This window comes from Microtus ochrogaster, chromosome 10, assembly GCF_000317375.1.
Source record: "Microtus ochrogaster isolate Prairie Vole_2 chromosome 10, MicOch1.0, whole genome shotgun sequence".
Classification (NCBI taxonomy): Eukaryota; Metazoa; Chordata; class Mammalia; order Rodentia; family Cricetidae; genus Microtus; species Microtus ochrogaster.
Window position 1 is genome coordinate 36,782,462 of NC_022016.1, and position 14,483 is coordinate 36,796,944.

The 14,483-nt window shown below is 38.3% G+C and overlaps 1 protein-coding gene across 1 annotated transcript in view; it reads left to right on the forward strand.

Moving 5' to 3' along the window:
- Positions 1 to 1,842, forward strand: part of Otc (ornithine carbamoyltransferase) — an 85,375-nt gene extending 83,533 nt beyond the window's left edge. Inside the window, exon 10 of the mRNA XM_005352846.2 lies at positions 1,434 to 1,842. Coding sequence (XP_005352903.1) covers positions 1,434 to 1,493 — 60 coding nt within the window. The 3' untranslated portion in view covers positions 1,494 to 1,842. The remainder of the gene's footprint in view (positions 1 to 1,433) is intronic.
- Positions 1,843 to 14,483: the final 12,641 nt, after the last annotated feature.

The window sequence follows — 14,483 nt, forward strand, 5'->3', positions numbered from 1 at the left end:
TACGTGCAGTAGGATCAAAAACCCATTGCCATTGTTCTTGAGTTCTCAGTAGTCCTCATTGTCTGCTATGTTCAGTGAGTCCGGTTTTATCCCATGCTTTTTCAGATTCTTCAGCATCTTTTTAACCACTTTCAAATATTATTGTTTAAAAGTAATACCTTGTATTTTTATTTCTTTGTCTATTGTTCTCCTACTGAAATGAGAGAAAAAAGATAATTCCTAAGAACAATGACCATGTCTGTGATGTTCTGCATTATGTCTACAAGCATGTTTGCAACACATCCTAAATATGTATTCAAAGCATTTTGTTTTTTTACCCTAAAGGCAGTATATTATACTGGTTTGGGAATGTAGGCTTTTAAAAATGAGTTTAAATTTAGTTCTCTGATCTTTGGAAAATATCTTAATTTCATTTACCCAGATTTTCTCACTTGAAAAAGCTGATGCTAAAAGCAGAAGCAACGTCTAATGGTCTTGAGGATTTAGTGAGGCAAGAGTTATCTGAGCACAGAGACAAGCAAGTACAGATCCACTTCTTACCACCAACCATTCAGAAGAATTGCACCTCATCTTTATTGTTTACACTTCATATCTCTTACCACTTCATCTAATATAAAAGGTTTTAAAGTGTTGTGATGATGTACAGAAACCACTCAGCATAAGTTAGATGTTTGAAAGGACATTCATGGGGCTGGAGAGATCGCTCCGCAGTTAGGAATGCATACTGCTTTTGCAGAAGGCATGAGTGTAGTTCCCAGCATCCACAAAAGGAGTACGTGTGTGTGTGTGTGTGTGTGTGTGTGTGCTTGCATGCGTGTGTTTTCATTATTAGTCTTTCTGATAAATTTATACTGTCCCTAGCAAGGATATTGGGGAGAGTAAAACCAACAGTAACTATTTGTGGTTGGCAGCCCAAGAACAAGTTACACTCCTGTCTATACAGCTACTCCTCTTTTCCAGGGCTCAGAAATTCAGAGAGCAAGCATTATTCATTAGCCTAAATAGTTTACATTTATTACTTACATATGGCTTCTACCAAACTTCTCTAGGTTCCAAGTGTCCAAATCATGGAGTAAACATGAGGAACTAGGCTAGAAGGGATTATTTGGCCATAAAACCAGCCAGTGCCCATGTTCTCACTACTGACTGGAACACCCAATCATTGCGAGCACCGTGACATCACATTTCAATGGAAGGAGTCCTAAGTAAACACAGAGTTTATGCATATATTTGGGTTTGTCTAATGTCTCAGGACCTTCCTTTATCCAAACAAAAGGAAATACCAGTTGAAAACTGTTCTTTCATTGTGACCTTGGGAAAAGACACTTTAACTCTAGGTGTGAAAAACTGAAACCTAATTTTCTTGGTTTAGGTCCCAAGGCAGAGTTATACTAATGCGTATCCATTTCTTTCTCCTTTTTATGTCATCCCAGGCTGTCATGGTATCCCTGCTGACAGACTACACACCTATGCTCCAGAAGCCAAAGTTTTGATGCTGTGATACATCCCAAGAGAAAAACCAATGCTCTTTAGCAACAGCATAAGTCAGTTTATGGAAAAAGAGAAGAATTTAAAATGTAAACAAATCCCTAATACATGGTATGAGTAACATATGTTATTTCTTTGTTATTGTGAGACTTTCTTGAAGCCTGTAGTTTAAGTGCCAACTCACTTTAATATCTGCTTGACTGGGTTTAAACTCACTCTGTAATTCACCATTCTGAGTTACATTTGGGTATCATACTAATTATCATACACATTTCCTTCTATTAAACATAAAACACTATGCTTGCAATGCATAATGTCTAACTCATTAAATGTAATCTGTGCTTATTACCTTAATAAGTGATCATTTGTGCTCATTTACAAATAAACATTTGCCAGGAAGTCAGCTACTAGGAGATCTGTAGGCTATGGCCATGGGCCTTAAGACCAGTGAGGAAGTTAAACGACAGACATCCTGCAAATAGAGTACAATTTTCAGGCCAATGAGGAAGACGGGCACAGAGAGATCATGACATTCTTTAAAAATAACAACTTGACCGTACTGAAGGCTTTCAACCACTTATGGGAAGATGGGAGTCCTTCAAGAGCATCTATCTCTCTGTGCCCATCAATCATGAAGTATTGACTACTTCATGGTACAAGTGGGAAAAAGCTCTGTTAGCATGTGGTAAAACCGTGGGTACCCATCTAGGAATGCAGGTCCGTTAGAAACTGATGTAGCCCTTGATTCTGAGTTTTCCAGCAAGAGCAATTTAATTCTTTCACACTCGTGTTTATCACAAATCTACTCATACCACAATCGACTATTTCTGTAAATATACGATTTGTCCTATTTTAGCTTGTCATTTTCTCTCTACATGTGTTCATCACAATTTGAATAGATCTCCTTTGTAGATGATAAAAATTTGTGTCATCAAATGACTATGATATGACTTTAAATGTTTTAGTTGAAATTCTAAATAATATAGGTGGTTGTTCTTTAAAAATAACAATTTTACACAGGACCAAATAATGTAATTTACTTTATGTTCCACCTCTATTTAAAAAAAAATGTTTTCAGTCTGGTTGACTGATATTCTTTGGCAGACATTTATGACTTAAATGAGTAAGCAAGAGATAAATAAAAATTAGATTTACAATGAAGATACAATAAAACATTATTCTGTAATATCATGAAAAATATCAAACTTTGCGGTAAATGTCAAAAGTGACCTTCACATCTATTGAAGTTTATTGGAAGCACTTAAAAGAGAAATAGAATGAGGTTTGCTGGAAAATCTTCTTCCAGCAAAGCATATTGGAACAATCCAACCCTCAGGTACTCCGTGGACTATGAAGGTTCACCTTCAAACATTAAAGGTAATTAAAGGTGAGGACAATGGCTCAGTACCTGCCACATACACATGAGGACCTGAATTCCGATTTCCAACTCCACGTTGAAAAAGCCAGGTGGTGTGTGTGTGTGTGTGTGTGTGTGTGTGTGTGTGTGTGTGTGTATAACCCTAACACAGCCATGGGGGAATTGGGGCATGGGAACAGGCCGATACCCAGATCTCACTGGACAGTCAGTCTGACTTGTAGCTGAGTACCAGGTTTAGTGAGTGGATCCATCTCCAAAGATAATGTGGGGAGCCACTGAGGAGGATAGCAGATGTTGACCTTCAACATTCATACCCACACATGGACAAATACTTATGCACATATACAAAGCCATCGTCTTCTAAGTACCAGATGCTCTCCCATGGTGATAGGCTCTCATACTTTACCTGAGTGAGCCACATGCATGGGCTAGTGTTCTTCCTCCACCAGAAATAACTTGAAATCATTTTTTTTTTGCTTAAAAGAAGATGTAGTTAGTTTTTCCTCAGAATTTTCCAACTGTTCTGTTCCACATGATTTAACTTCTATTTTAAACAAAACTGAAAAGAAATTGTTAGCTCTGAAAACTTTTTATTTTAAGAAAGCATTATTTGTATCATCAGAAAAAATTGTGGAAGAAGAAAGCTTGACCTTAAAGTTTTTCTCAATGCTATTTTTATTTTCTTACACTTTCCTCCTTACTCAGCTGACCTTTATGAAACCACCAAACTCCAAAGATTAACAAAACTCTAACAGTGACCCCTGGGCCCCTGGCATATATAAGAAATACTATCCATTTAATTAACAAAAGTAGCCAAAGAGTTATTTTCTAACAAGCTCTCTGTAACACTGTGACATTGGAAATAGAAAAAGCACACTTAATTGCACTACAGTGATTTCTACATTGGGAAAGAATCTTCAGTAGGCTTTATTTTATTTTATTTTTTGGTGATCAATTTTAGTTACTTCCAGAAAAACAATTTAATGTCAGATAATTCTAATGTACATATTTCTAATGACTTGATTAATGCAAGATCCCAGGCTAGAAACAGCTTCCCAGAGTAACAACTGACGGCATGTTATACTGCTTCCTTCCTGCCTCGCTGGAAGTACCTTGCAAAAGCAACCTAAAAGAGGCGTTTATTGTGGCTCGCCTCCCAAAGGTGCTGCTGGGAAGGCATGACAGAACACATGGTCTTGGTGGCAGGACCTTGATGTTTGTTCATATCTGGACAGTTCAGGGAGCAAAGAGCTTAGGGTGGACATAGAACCCGGGCTATAATCGCCAAAGACCTATCACCGGTGACCTACCTTTATCTGTGCACCTCCCCATCCTGTAAGTTTCCCAGTATTCCAAAACGTGCCATCTATTGGGGACCAACTGTCAAACGCATGCGACCTTCGAGGGATAGTTTGTATTCAAAACACAGCAGCACATAACCCTGGAACCATAGTTACCATGCTGGGGACTCCTTGTTCCATTGCAAAAGTTCCAGGGCAAGTCTTCTCACGTGGTAAGAGTGAGTGGAGAGTGTATATTGATTGACAAGATATCCAGGGCACATTCCTTCAGGACCTTCTTGTCTTGGAAGTTCTCATTGATGACTTCTTGAAGTCACATCTTCAGAAATGGCATGACTCAGCAGTTCTTCAGGATGGATTACCTTTTGACAAATATGAAGGGTCATACTGAAAATGGAAAGTCGGTCAAGGGGTCTTGCCAGCAGGAATGTCATATGATGCTGTGCAAATTGTGCCCTGTGCAAAAACCACAATGGTAGTCTGCACCTCAATGGTAGTCTGTTGTTGCCTTCCAGGTCTTTCAGCCAGGAAAAATACACGCCTTTGGTTGTTGCTGTTGGAACTTCTCCCCATAGCATTCGTGAAAATGAAACTCCTATTCAGGCATATGCAACAGTGAAAAAAAGTCCCACCGAGGGGAGGAGTTCTTTAAGAGCCTATAGAAAAACAATTGTGGCATTTGATGATTTTGTGTGGCATGTATACAGGATACAAATAGCTGAAACAAAGTTTTATGGATTAACTTTGCAGTTCTATGACTATGATATAAAATAATTTTTCTTTTAAATCATCAAGAAAAATGGTATCAGTTATTGCTAAAAAAACATTGTCCTGTCAAATGGCATGCAATTCCTTGTCATGGGCTTAAACATTCCAGTCTTATTAATACTTGATTTTATCAACAGTACTATATTTAGTTTTTAATCCATGCTTTTGTACAACTATTTTCTGAGCAAAAACCATTAGGCAAATTAATTTTAAAAATGGAAAAGTATTTGCCAGGCGGTGGTGGCGCACGCCTCTAATCCCAGCACTCGGGAGGCAGAGGCAGGCAGATCTCTGTGACTTCGAGGCCAGCCTGGGCTACAAGAGCTAGTTCCAGGACAGGCTCCAAAGCCACAGAGAAACCCTGTCTCAAAAAACTAAAACAAAACAAAAAAATGGAACAGTATTTAACAGGAATTTAGTCTGTACCTTCATTTTACAGGGGAAAAGATTAAGAAATAACAACAGTGTTTCTAATATATACCCATCTGAGAGTGATAATTCTTGGGCTAAGTACTCCTTTATAAACATGTTTAGGATATAACCACTTGGCTTGATTTCTTCATGGGTATGGTTGAGAATAGGAAACTGGTCCAGAGATATGGTTCTGATGTGGGGTCAGAGGCTAGACAGAAGGAGGGATCTGACATGAGGCAGAGATAGACACTGGGTATCTAAAACTATAAACAGAAGCCGGGAGGTGGTGGTGCACGCCTTTAATCCACTCAGGAAACAGAGGCAGGTGGATCTCTGTGAGTTTGAGGTCAGCCTGGTTGACAGAGCTATTTCTAGGACAGGCTCCAAAGCTATAGGGAAACCCTATCTTGAAAAATCTAAAAAAAAAAAAAAAACCAAAAAAAAAAACCCAAAAACTATAAACAGTCACAAAAGCATCCAGGTAAGAGTTGCTGGTGAGGGTTCCTCTGGATCACTTTGCCTGGATTTCTCCACTCACCTCCCCCATCACCAGTTGATATGGTCTGATAATGGCTCTTAGCCGCCCATTTCTCTCGAGTACTGCTCTCAGGATTCAGAGAACACGCTCAGCCAGGAAGTCACATTCACTGCCACTCTGCAACTAATATACTTGGCTTAACCTCACTGCTCTAAGCTGTTTCCTTTCTTCCAAGAATGCTTCCTCAGTACATTGCCTACACCAGAATTCCCAGCCCAGACTCTGCTTCCAGGGAACTGGATCAAAGACGTCTTAGAATAAGGTATTTTGGGAGGTGGAGGGTCAGTACTACTCATCCTTCAGTCACTGAAGGAGAAGTAGGAAGAGGCAGCTAGACAGATATCGACAAGATTGTATTTAGCAATGAGCATTTCGGTTAAGATCATACGTTAGTATTCTGAATATTAGTAATAGCAAATATTTCCTCTCACGCGTTCAAATTAATAACAGGGAATGTATCATCTAGATGCAGCAGACCTGAGAGCAATCCATCCACTTCACTGCAGAGTAGCAGATATAACCCCACTGACACAGTACTTGTCATGTGTTACTATGGTGATCTCACATTGCTATAGCAAGGCAATCTTTAGAAATGTTTAGTGGTTCTGCCCTTAGCGTTGCCGTTCTGAGGTAGTGTTGGCACACCTTAGTAGTCCTTTGATTTCATGGTGCAGCAGATTCCTCTCCAGCTTGCCAACACACATTACTGAATCCCATCCCCAAATTTGGTTCTGCTGGTTTCAAGTGAGGACTGAGAGTCTATTTATTTTCTTTTTCTTTTTTTCCCTTCTCTCATACATTATATGAATGCTCATTAATACTCTAAATTTCAATACATAAATTTCCCTCCCACCACCCCCCCACTTTCCCCTCTCCACTGTTCCTCCTTTCCCTTCAGAAAAGAGCAGTCCACCCAGGGATATCAACCAAACACAGCATAAAAAGATTGAACAAGACTAGGCATAAAGCCCCATATCAAAGCTGGAAGAGGCAACCCAGCAGGAGGAAAAAGGTCCCCAAAACAGGCAAAAGAATCAGAGACCACCCTTGCCCCCAGGATTTAGGAATCCCACAAAACCACTAACCACCATAACATACATGCAGAGGGCCCAATGCAGACCCGTACTGGCCCCGTGGTTGCTGCTTCAGTCTTTGTGCTCCCTTGTGAGCCCTTGTGGGCCCTGTCTCCATTTCTAACAAATGCCCAACGTTACTCGTGCTACTGGTCCAGGGACTGCACTTTGAGAATCGCCAGTTTGAGGTAGGTCTGAAGATTTGTGGAAGTTCTTTTCATCCCCACAGCCATGAAGTATAAATGCACAGCAGCACACACATCCCAAGGCTGTAACTATTGATCAGTCGTTGAAGGCATTGAGGCCTGCATTTTGTCTTTCTTTCGCTAAGTTCTCATCATATCCAAAATCCAAACAATCTCACAGGGTCACTGGGAAGATTAAATAAAGTATTATGTATTAGTGTTCGCTCCAGAAAAATGCTAAGTAAATACTACTGACCTTTTATTTGTTTGAGCATTTCTAATACTTAAATTCTTTAAAAGAATTGTGGAAGAAAAAGGAAAAAAATATATACTATATACTGCATATATATATATATATATATCCTATTGTGACAAAGATGTTGAGTAGAATAGCTGATATAAACATCAGTACAAAGAATGTGATTACCAACAAAAAAAGAAAAGAAAAACATTTTAAGTACTGGGAAGCTTATACAAATTTGTAGAATTTGAAATATTTCTTAAAATCTCAAGTTTTGTCTTTGATAATAATCAGTTGATTTCTTGGAAGTGGTAGTCTTACGTCTTTGTTTTATAGGGCAATGTCTTGCAAATGTCCAAATCCAAATGACCATAGTTAGTCTTTTTTTTCCCAAGTAAAATGAGTATCCTAATTTTTAAAAAATGATGACTTGCTCAATAACATAACTCAAAGAACTGCACACATGTACTTTTAAATATAATGTTATCATGTACATGCTTCATTATGCAATACAAGATCTAATATTCACTGTATTTCAACACAGAGAATATAAGAAAGATATGCACTCACCAGCCAAAATTTGATACTCATACCTGTTACCATTTAACCAAGGACCTTTGAAAGTGAGCCTAGATGTTTTTCAAAGTACCTCTGTGTGACTAGGAAGAATACAACAGATCTTGGTTGTCCAACTTCAACTTCTGCTAATGTGTCAAGAGTTTTACCCACCATTCCTTTCAGATCATTCCCTGATACATGTGGTACAGAGACTATGTTTTGTGAATCATGGTACTATAATGTCCTCAAAGATCCAACAAAAGCCAAATGACAAAGGCTCTGGAATGCCCATTCTTGTTTAAACTAGAGCAACTGGCTGGATTTTGCTTTTATCTTCCAAAAACATTCTCCTGGATATCAAAAGGTTTATGATTCACTGTTACAAAGAATATCTTACTAATCTAAGATTTTAGCCCCAGGTTTGTGCTAGGCATTGTGTGGAGGTTTGGGATGAAAGTAATTGGCAGGAAAGCTCTGTTTCTTGTTCTCACGGTTCCTGGCCTAGGAGCTAAGACTGACAACCACGTGTAAATGGAAGCTTGTGACAAGAGCTGTGTGGGAAACAAATGTCATAGAAAAATGAAGGGATGCTATAAAAGTTACACATTTAGATAGTAGATCTGACATTTCAGTGGGTGACAGGATCACTTGGAGAGACAATGAAGAATAGAGAAGTTCTGGTTTGTGGAAGTAGACAAGAGTTTGGTCCTCTGTGGCTCTACAAAATGATTTCCAAAAGTTTAGAAGTACTGCTTGAAATGTAGTTCCCAGAGCAAACCTCTGAAAGAAGGTGACATTAAAAGTGAGTCTGGAGTGATGAGACCAACTAGGAAACCAAAGCTGCTCCTTGAAATTGCATCCAATTTGTTGGAGGCTCACAATAAGGACTGGCAAGTTCAGTGAGTCATTAGGTGAGCCCATTCATTTCTTTCTTTAAAAAATATTTTTGCCTGCAAGGAAATCTATACACCATGTTCATGCCTGATATACATGGAGACCAGCAGAGGATATTGGATAACCCTGGGACTTGGTGTTACACAAAGCTGTGATCTGCCGTATGGGTGCTGGTAATTGAACCAAAGTCCTCAGAAACAGTCAATGCTCTTAAACACTGAGCCAGCTTCTCAGGCCTGAATTCCATTTCTTATCACAAAAATAGTTTATTACATTAGTTAACAGCTACAGGTTCCTTTAGCAAATAGAAATTTTGAGCATAAATGGTTATATTGCATATACAGAAGTTTTAACATGGAATATTTCTCTGAAAGATTTATCTATTTAAAATTGGATCCAATACCAAAAGGTCAGTCCTGAAAACATGCATATAAGTAACATTATACAAACTCAGCAGATTATATTTAGAAAAAAATTTAATATATAATATTTTTTCTAAATATATATATGTATATATATTTGTGTAACACTATTAATGAAAAAAGAGGCCACAATTTGCGAAAGAACAAGAAAGAGTGTATGGTAGGGTTTAGAGGGAGTAAAGGGATGGGGGAAATTATACATTATACTCTCAAAAATAAAAAAAATTGAATTCTAATCACATATGTAAAATATGTACCAGATCTAAATGTGCTTAAAGACACATAAAGCTATACTTTTAAAAAATAGGATAGATTGTACATCTTTAAAAACTTTTGCCCTAGTGCCTTCTTAGCGCAGTAGGCAGCGCGTCAGTCTCATAAAAACTTTTGCCCTAATAGGTATGTTATGGAATATTAATATAAGATGGGCTATATTTGTTTTTGCTGTGGATCATTTATTTAATGATGCAAAGACGTGCTGCAGTCTTTTCTGTTGCATTTGTTTAACTCTGTGAAGCTGTGTTACTGTGCCCCGCCAAAACACCTGATTGGTCAAATAATAATAAAAAACTGAAAAGCCAATAGCAAGGCAGGAGAAAGGACAGGGGGGACTGGCAGGCAGAGAGAATAAATGGAAGGAGAAATCTTGGAGGAGATTAAGGAGAGAGAAAAGAAGGAGCCAGCTACCTAACTACACTATCAGAGAAGGACCAAGAAGAAAAGTAAAAATATACAGAAGTAGAGAAAGGTAAAACTCCAAAGGCAAAAGGTAAATGGGATAATTTAAGTCAAGAAAAACTGGCTCGAGCAAGCCAAACTAAGGCCGGACATTCATAAGTAAAAATAAGACTCCATGTGTGATTTACTTGGGAGCTGGGTGACAGGCTCTCTAAGAGAGCAAAGAGTAAAAAGTAAAAACAACCACCGACACAGGTTTCTTTCTTATAGTATCTTTTTACATGCTCAGTAGACTATATATGTTCTCTGAAATTCACTCCATTGTGTTGCTAAGGTTAACAACCAGCTTGACACTTCAAATTAATTCTCAAAGTACTTGTGCTAATAAGATTATCTCCCCTTAAGGCTTTTCATTAAATATAATTGTAAAAATTACATTTCTTTAACTAAGGTCAGTAAAAGAAATTAAAGTATTTAATTTCTAATTCCCATATAATTAAGTGAAGACTGGAGAGGAAGAGAATTCCAGCTGGGGAGAACAGTGAACAGATTGGTGTGAGATGGAAAGAGGGATTGTATTATTCAGGTATCTGAGAGGACAGGGTAGTGGGAATGCAGTGAGCAAGGAAGAAATGAACACAGAGACACTCTGGAAAGTTTGGCAGGGCTTACCCCATGTTGATCTCTCAGGCAAAGGGAAAGAGTTTGGTTTTATTTTCAGTTCAATTAGAGGGCATCAATAGGGCCTATCTATCGAAAATGTCCTGTGAAGACAACTTTGAGTCAATATATCATAAAAGTATATCATTATGTATCGTCAAATTTAGTCATTATAAATTAATATACCATATGATAAATATACAATTACATTGATTTTTTTGGCTATTTAGTTGGTATGAGACAGTCCCTGAAGTCTACTCAACTGTTGACAAGCCAACAGAATAAAACAGCATTTCCACAGCTTTAAATTGAAGAACAGATATCTTAACAAATTTGAGCCAAGAAAGAACCTGTCCTTAAAATTTGCTCCATAAAAAGAGTATTGTGGGAGACAGTAGATGTTGCTAGAACTAGCATTTCTCCTGACTCATATTTCACTCTAACTTATTTCTGCTTGTTAGTTCTCAGCCTTAGCTAGCTTTCTTCCTGTTGCTGTGATAAAATATTATGACAATACATTTAAGGGAGAAAAAGGTTTATTTGAACACATAATCCATGATGGTGAGGAAGTCAAGGCAGTGAGAACGTTGAAGCAGCTTGTTCCATTGTATCCACAATCAAGAAACAGAACAGTGAACGCAGGCTAGTGCTCAACTCACTTTCTCCAGTTTATATAATCCAGGATCCTCTGCCCAATGAATGAGCCAGCCAAAATTAAGTTCAGTCTTCCCACATCAATTAATGTGATGAAGACAGCATCTCACAGGCATACTCAGACACCTTGGTGTTTCTGGCCACACCCACTTCCCCATTTCTCTCTATTCACCTTTCTGTTTCAACCCACTAAAGGTCTCTGATTTCCTCACAGGGCAACTGAACCCTTTAGTTCCCTCTTAAGTACTATACAGCTTAGGGCATGAGAATGTGGGCTATTCAAATTCCACCTATCCTCTTATTGGTGAGATGACCTTTGCTAAGATCATCATCCATCATCCGTAAATAGTGAATTATTGCGCATGTGCAAGGGAAAGACTTAAAGCATAGCCTGCTATATAGTACATGCTAAAAAGTTACCAACGTATCTTTGTTTCCTATTCAAAATGTTCATGTTATGTCTTATATTTTTCCTCGTTTAACTTATGGAATAGATAATTTGTTTTCAAATCTACTATGTCACCTTGTACTCTGTAAATATTTGCAGTCTGGTTGGTACAACTTGGAAACACAGTAAGGCTCAAGAGGACGGGGAAATTACCACCTTTAAAGTCAGTAAGAAAACCATTCATTGTCAGGTGACAGTGGCGCACACCTTTAATCCCAACACTTGGGGCAGAGACTGGTGGATCTCTTTGAGTTCAAGGCTAGCCTGGTCTACAGAGTGAGTCCCCAGGACAGCCAGGGCTACACAGAGAAACACTGTCTCAAAAAAAAAAAACTAATGCAAGCAAAACAAAACAAATGAAAAAACACATTCAAGTCTGTGGGTGAATATAAGTCAATTGCTGCCAAAAATAGAATAAACTAAGAAAGAGTCATTCAAGTGGAGAGGACTATGAACAGATATGTAAGATGAGAATGTCCATGGCTTCTTTGGTAATAAAGGAGTTTTCTTTATCATACAATTAGGGAATTTGTGTGGAAGTATTTAGGGAAGTTTATTAGTATTAAACTAAGGTATGTCTTCATCATCAAGACTTAAGTTGGTTTGGATTTGCTTTTTTTTTTTTACTGAAAGGTTTGGCCTTCAAGAAATATGCAATAACGAACTATAGAAATGATCCCTGAAAACAACAACAACAGGAGGAAGTACATAAAAATACTTTTAAGGCAGGGTCTAGCTAGCCTAGAAATTGCTGTGTTGATCACATTGGTCTCAAACTGAGAGGTATCTTCCTGTATCTGCCTCAGGAGGTTGGGCCACCACAACCAGCATATGTAAAATAATTACTTTAACCTTTTAAATTCAATTCGGCAAAGATGTATTAACTGTTGAGAATATCTATCTGCATCTGTATCTTCACAGTATAATCACAACACTGACTGGCAGCAAATATTCCAGTTGTATCAGTTACAGTGTGTCACAGAGGATGCTCAGCATAGGAAACATTGCTAAGGGTTTCACGGGACCTTGAGATGAAGCTTAAGCCTAAGGAATTTAGGTGATTCCAATGAGGAAATCAAGGAACACGTACCCATATGAAAGGGTAGGTCAGTTGCCAAGAGAGACAATCGCATCAGCATTCATAAAGGCCAGTTCCTATCTCCCCAATGGAGTGAGACAGGCATAGTAGAAACAGGAACTGCGGTTTAATTAATAAGAGAAGAAAAAAACAACAACAGCCCCCCCCATGCTTGCCTATCTTAGTGGCTATCATCATGCTTGCATATGCCCTTTACTTTTTTCCCCCAAACTTAACAAGGTAGTGATGTCATGTTCTCTTCTTATGGGAGTGTTGGTGGTGCTGGGGACAAACACTTGGTCAATGCTGTATCGCTGGGCAATACCTGCAGCTCAATGATGCTCACTTTTAAGATGAAAATAAATAAATGAAAAAAGAAACAAAAAAAACAAAAAAGAAATGTACAATAAAAGTAAAGTTGCATCAAGATTGATCTATTAATATTATGTAGATTTTGGGGGGAAGTCAGTCTCATGACAACTTGTTCCTTGAATTAGGGCAGCACTCATAGAAATGTAAGATTTGAGTCAAGAGGCAATTGGCAGGACTTGGTGGTTGCATCTAAGTCAAAGCAAGGATCAAACACTTAACTTGAAATTATCATGAGGAAAAGAAAAGTCTTCCACGTCATCTATTAGTGGCCATACTACTATACTTAATAAAAAAAAAAGCAACAGAAGTTAACTGATGCTGCGAACTTTCTGACCAGCAGGAAAGAACAGCCACCAGACGAGGATTCTTCTCAAATCATGCTTTATTGGAGCCTCTTCATTGTAGGGAGAGCAGAAAGCAAGGGGCAAGGGGCTCTGAACTATGGCTGCTTATATAGGGAGTCTGCCTAGCAACTTTTTGATACTTTGATCTGGAGACCCACCAGCAGGAAAGAAAGCAGGGAAACATCCTTGTCAGTTACAGACCAGGATGTTTCCCTGCCGGTCAGGGGAAGTGTGGGCAGCTAGATCACAACAACTCACCCTGTTTTCCGGTGGAAGAACTGCAACCCTAATATGGAGTTTATCTATCAAGCGAGGCTGGGGCCAAATGCCATCTTGTAATGGCAGCTATTCAAATTGGCTCCCAGCAAACTAAAACTGTATGGTCACATATGTGGTTCTTACCACACAGAAATGGAAAGACCTTCAGTATGATACTAGATGCAAGGGATAAATGTAATAGCGGATGCAGGCTCCTTTCTGCTACTTCTCTAGCTCAAGAAAGGCAATAGATGTTGGTACATATGCCATTTTAGAAATAAAGCATGATAGACAAGTCAAGACAGCTTGATAGTGTGAGTGGAGCTAAAGGAAACAACAAAGAAGACACTAATCCACCCATGTTTAGAGGGAACTAAAATTCTTATACTTCATTGATGGAAATGTAAACTACTACAGAGACAGTGCCAAACTATTTGGCAATATTAGCAATGCTAAACATTCATCTGCTCTGTGATCCAGTTATTCCACTTATTCTGCTTGATGGTTACATGACTAAATGGACAAAAAAATTATGGAACTCTTTCTCATGATTTCTGTACTTGGGTGTATTTACATTTTAGCTCAATTAAAATTATAAAAGTAACTTTATATTATAAACATTAAGAAGATCCCAAAATCTTCACCAACCCCGCAACAGACAAAGGTCTGATCTCCAAAATATACAGAGAACTCAAGAAACTAGACTTTAAAATGCTAATTAACCCAATTAA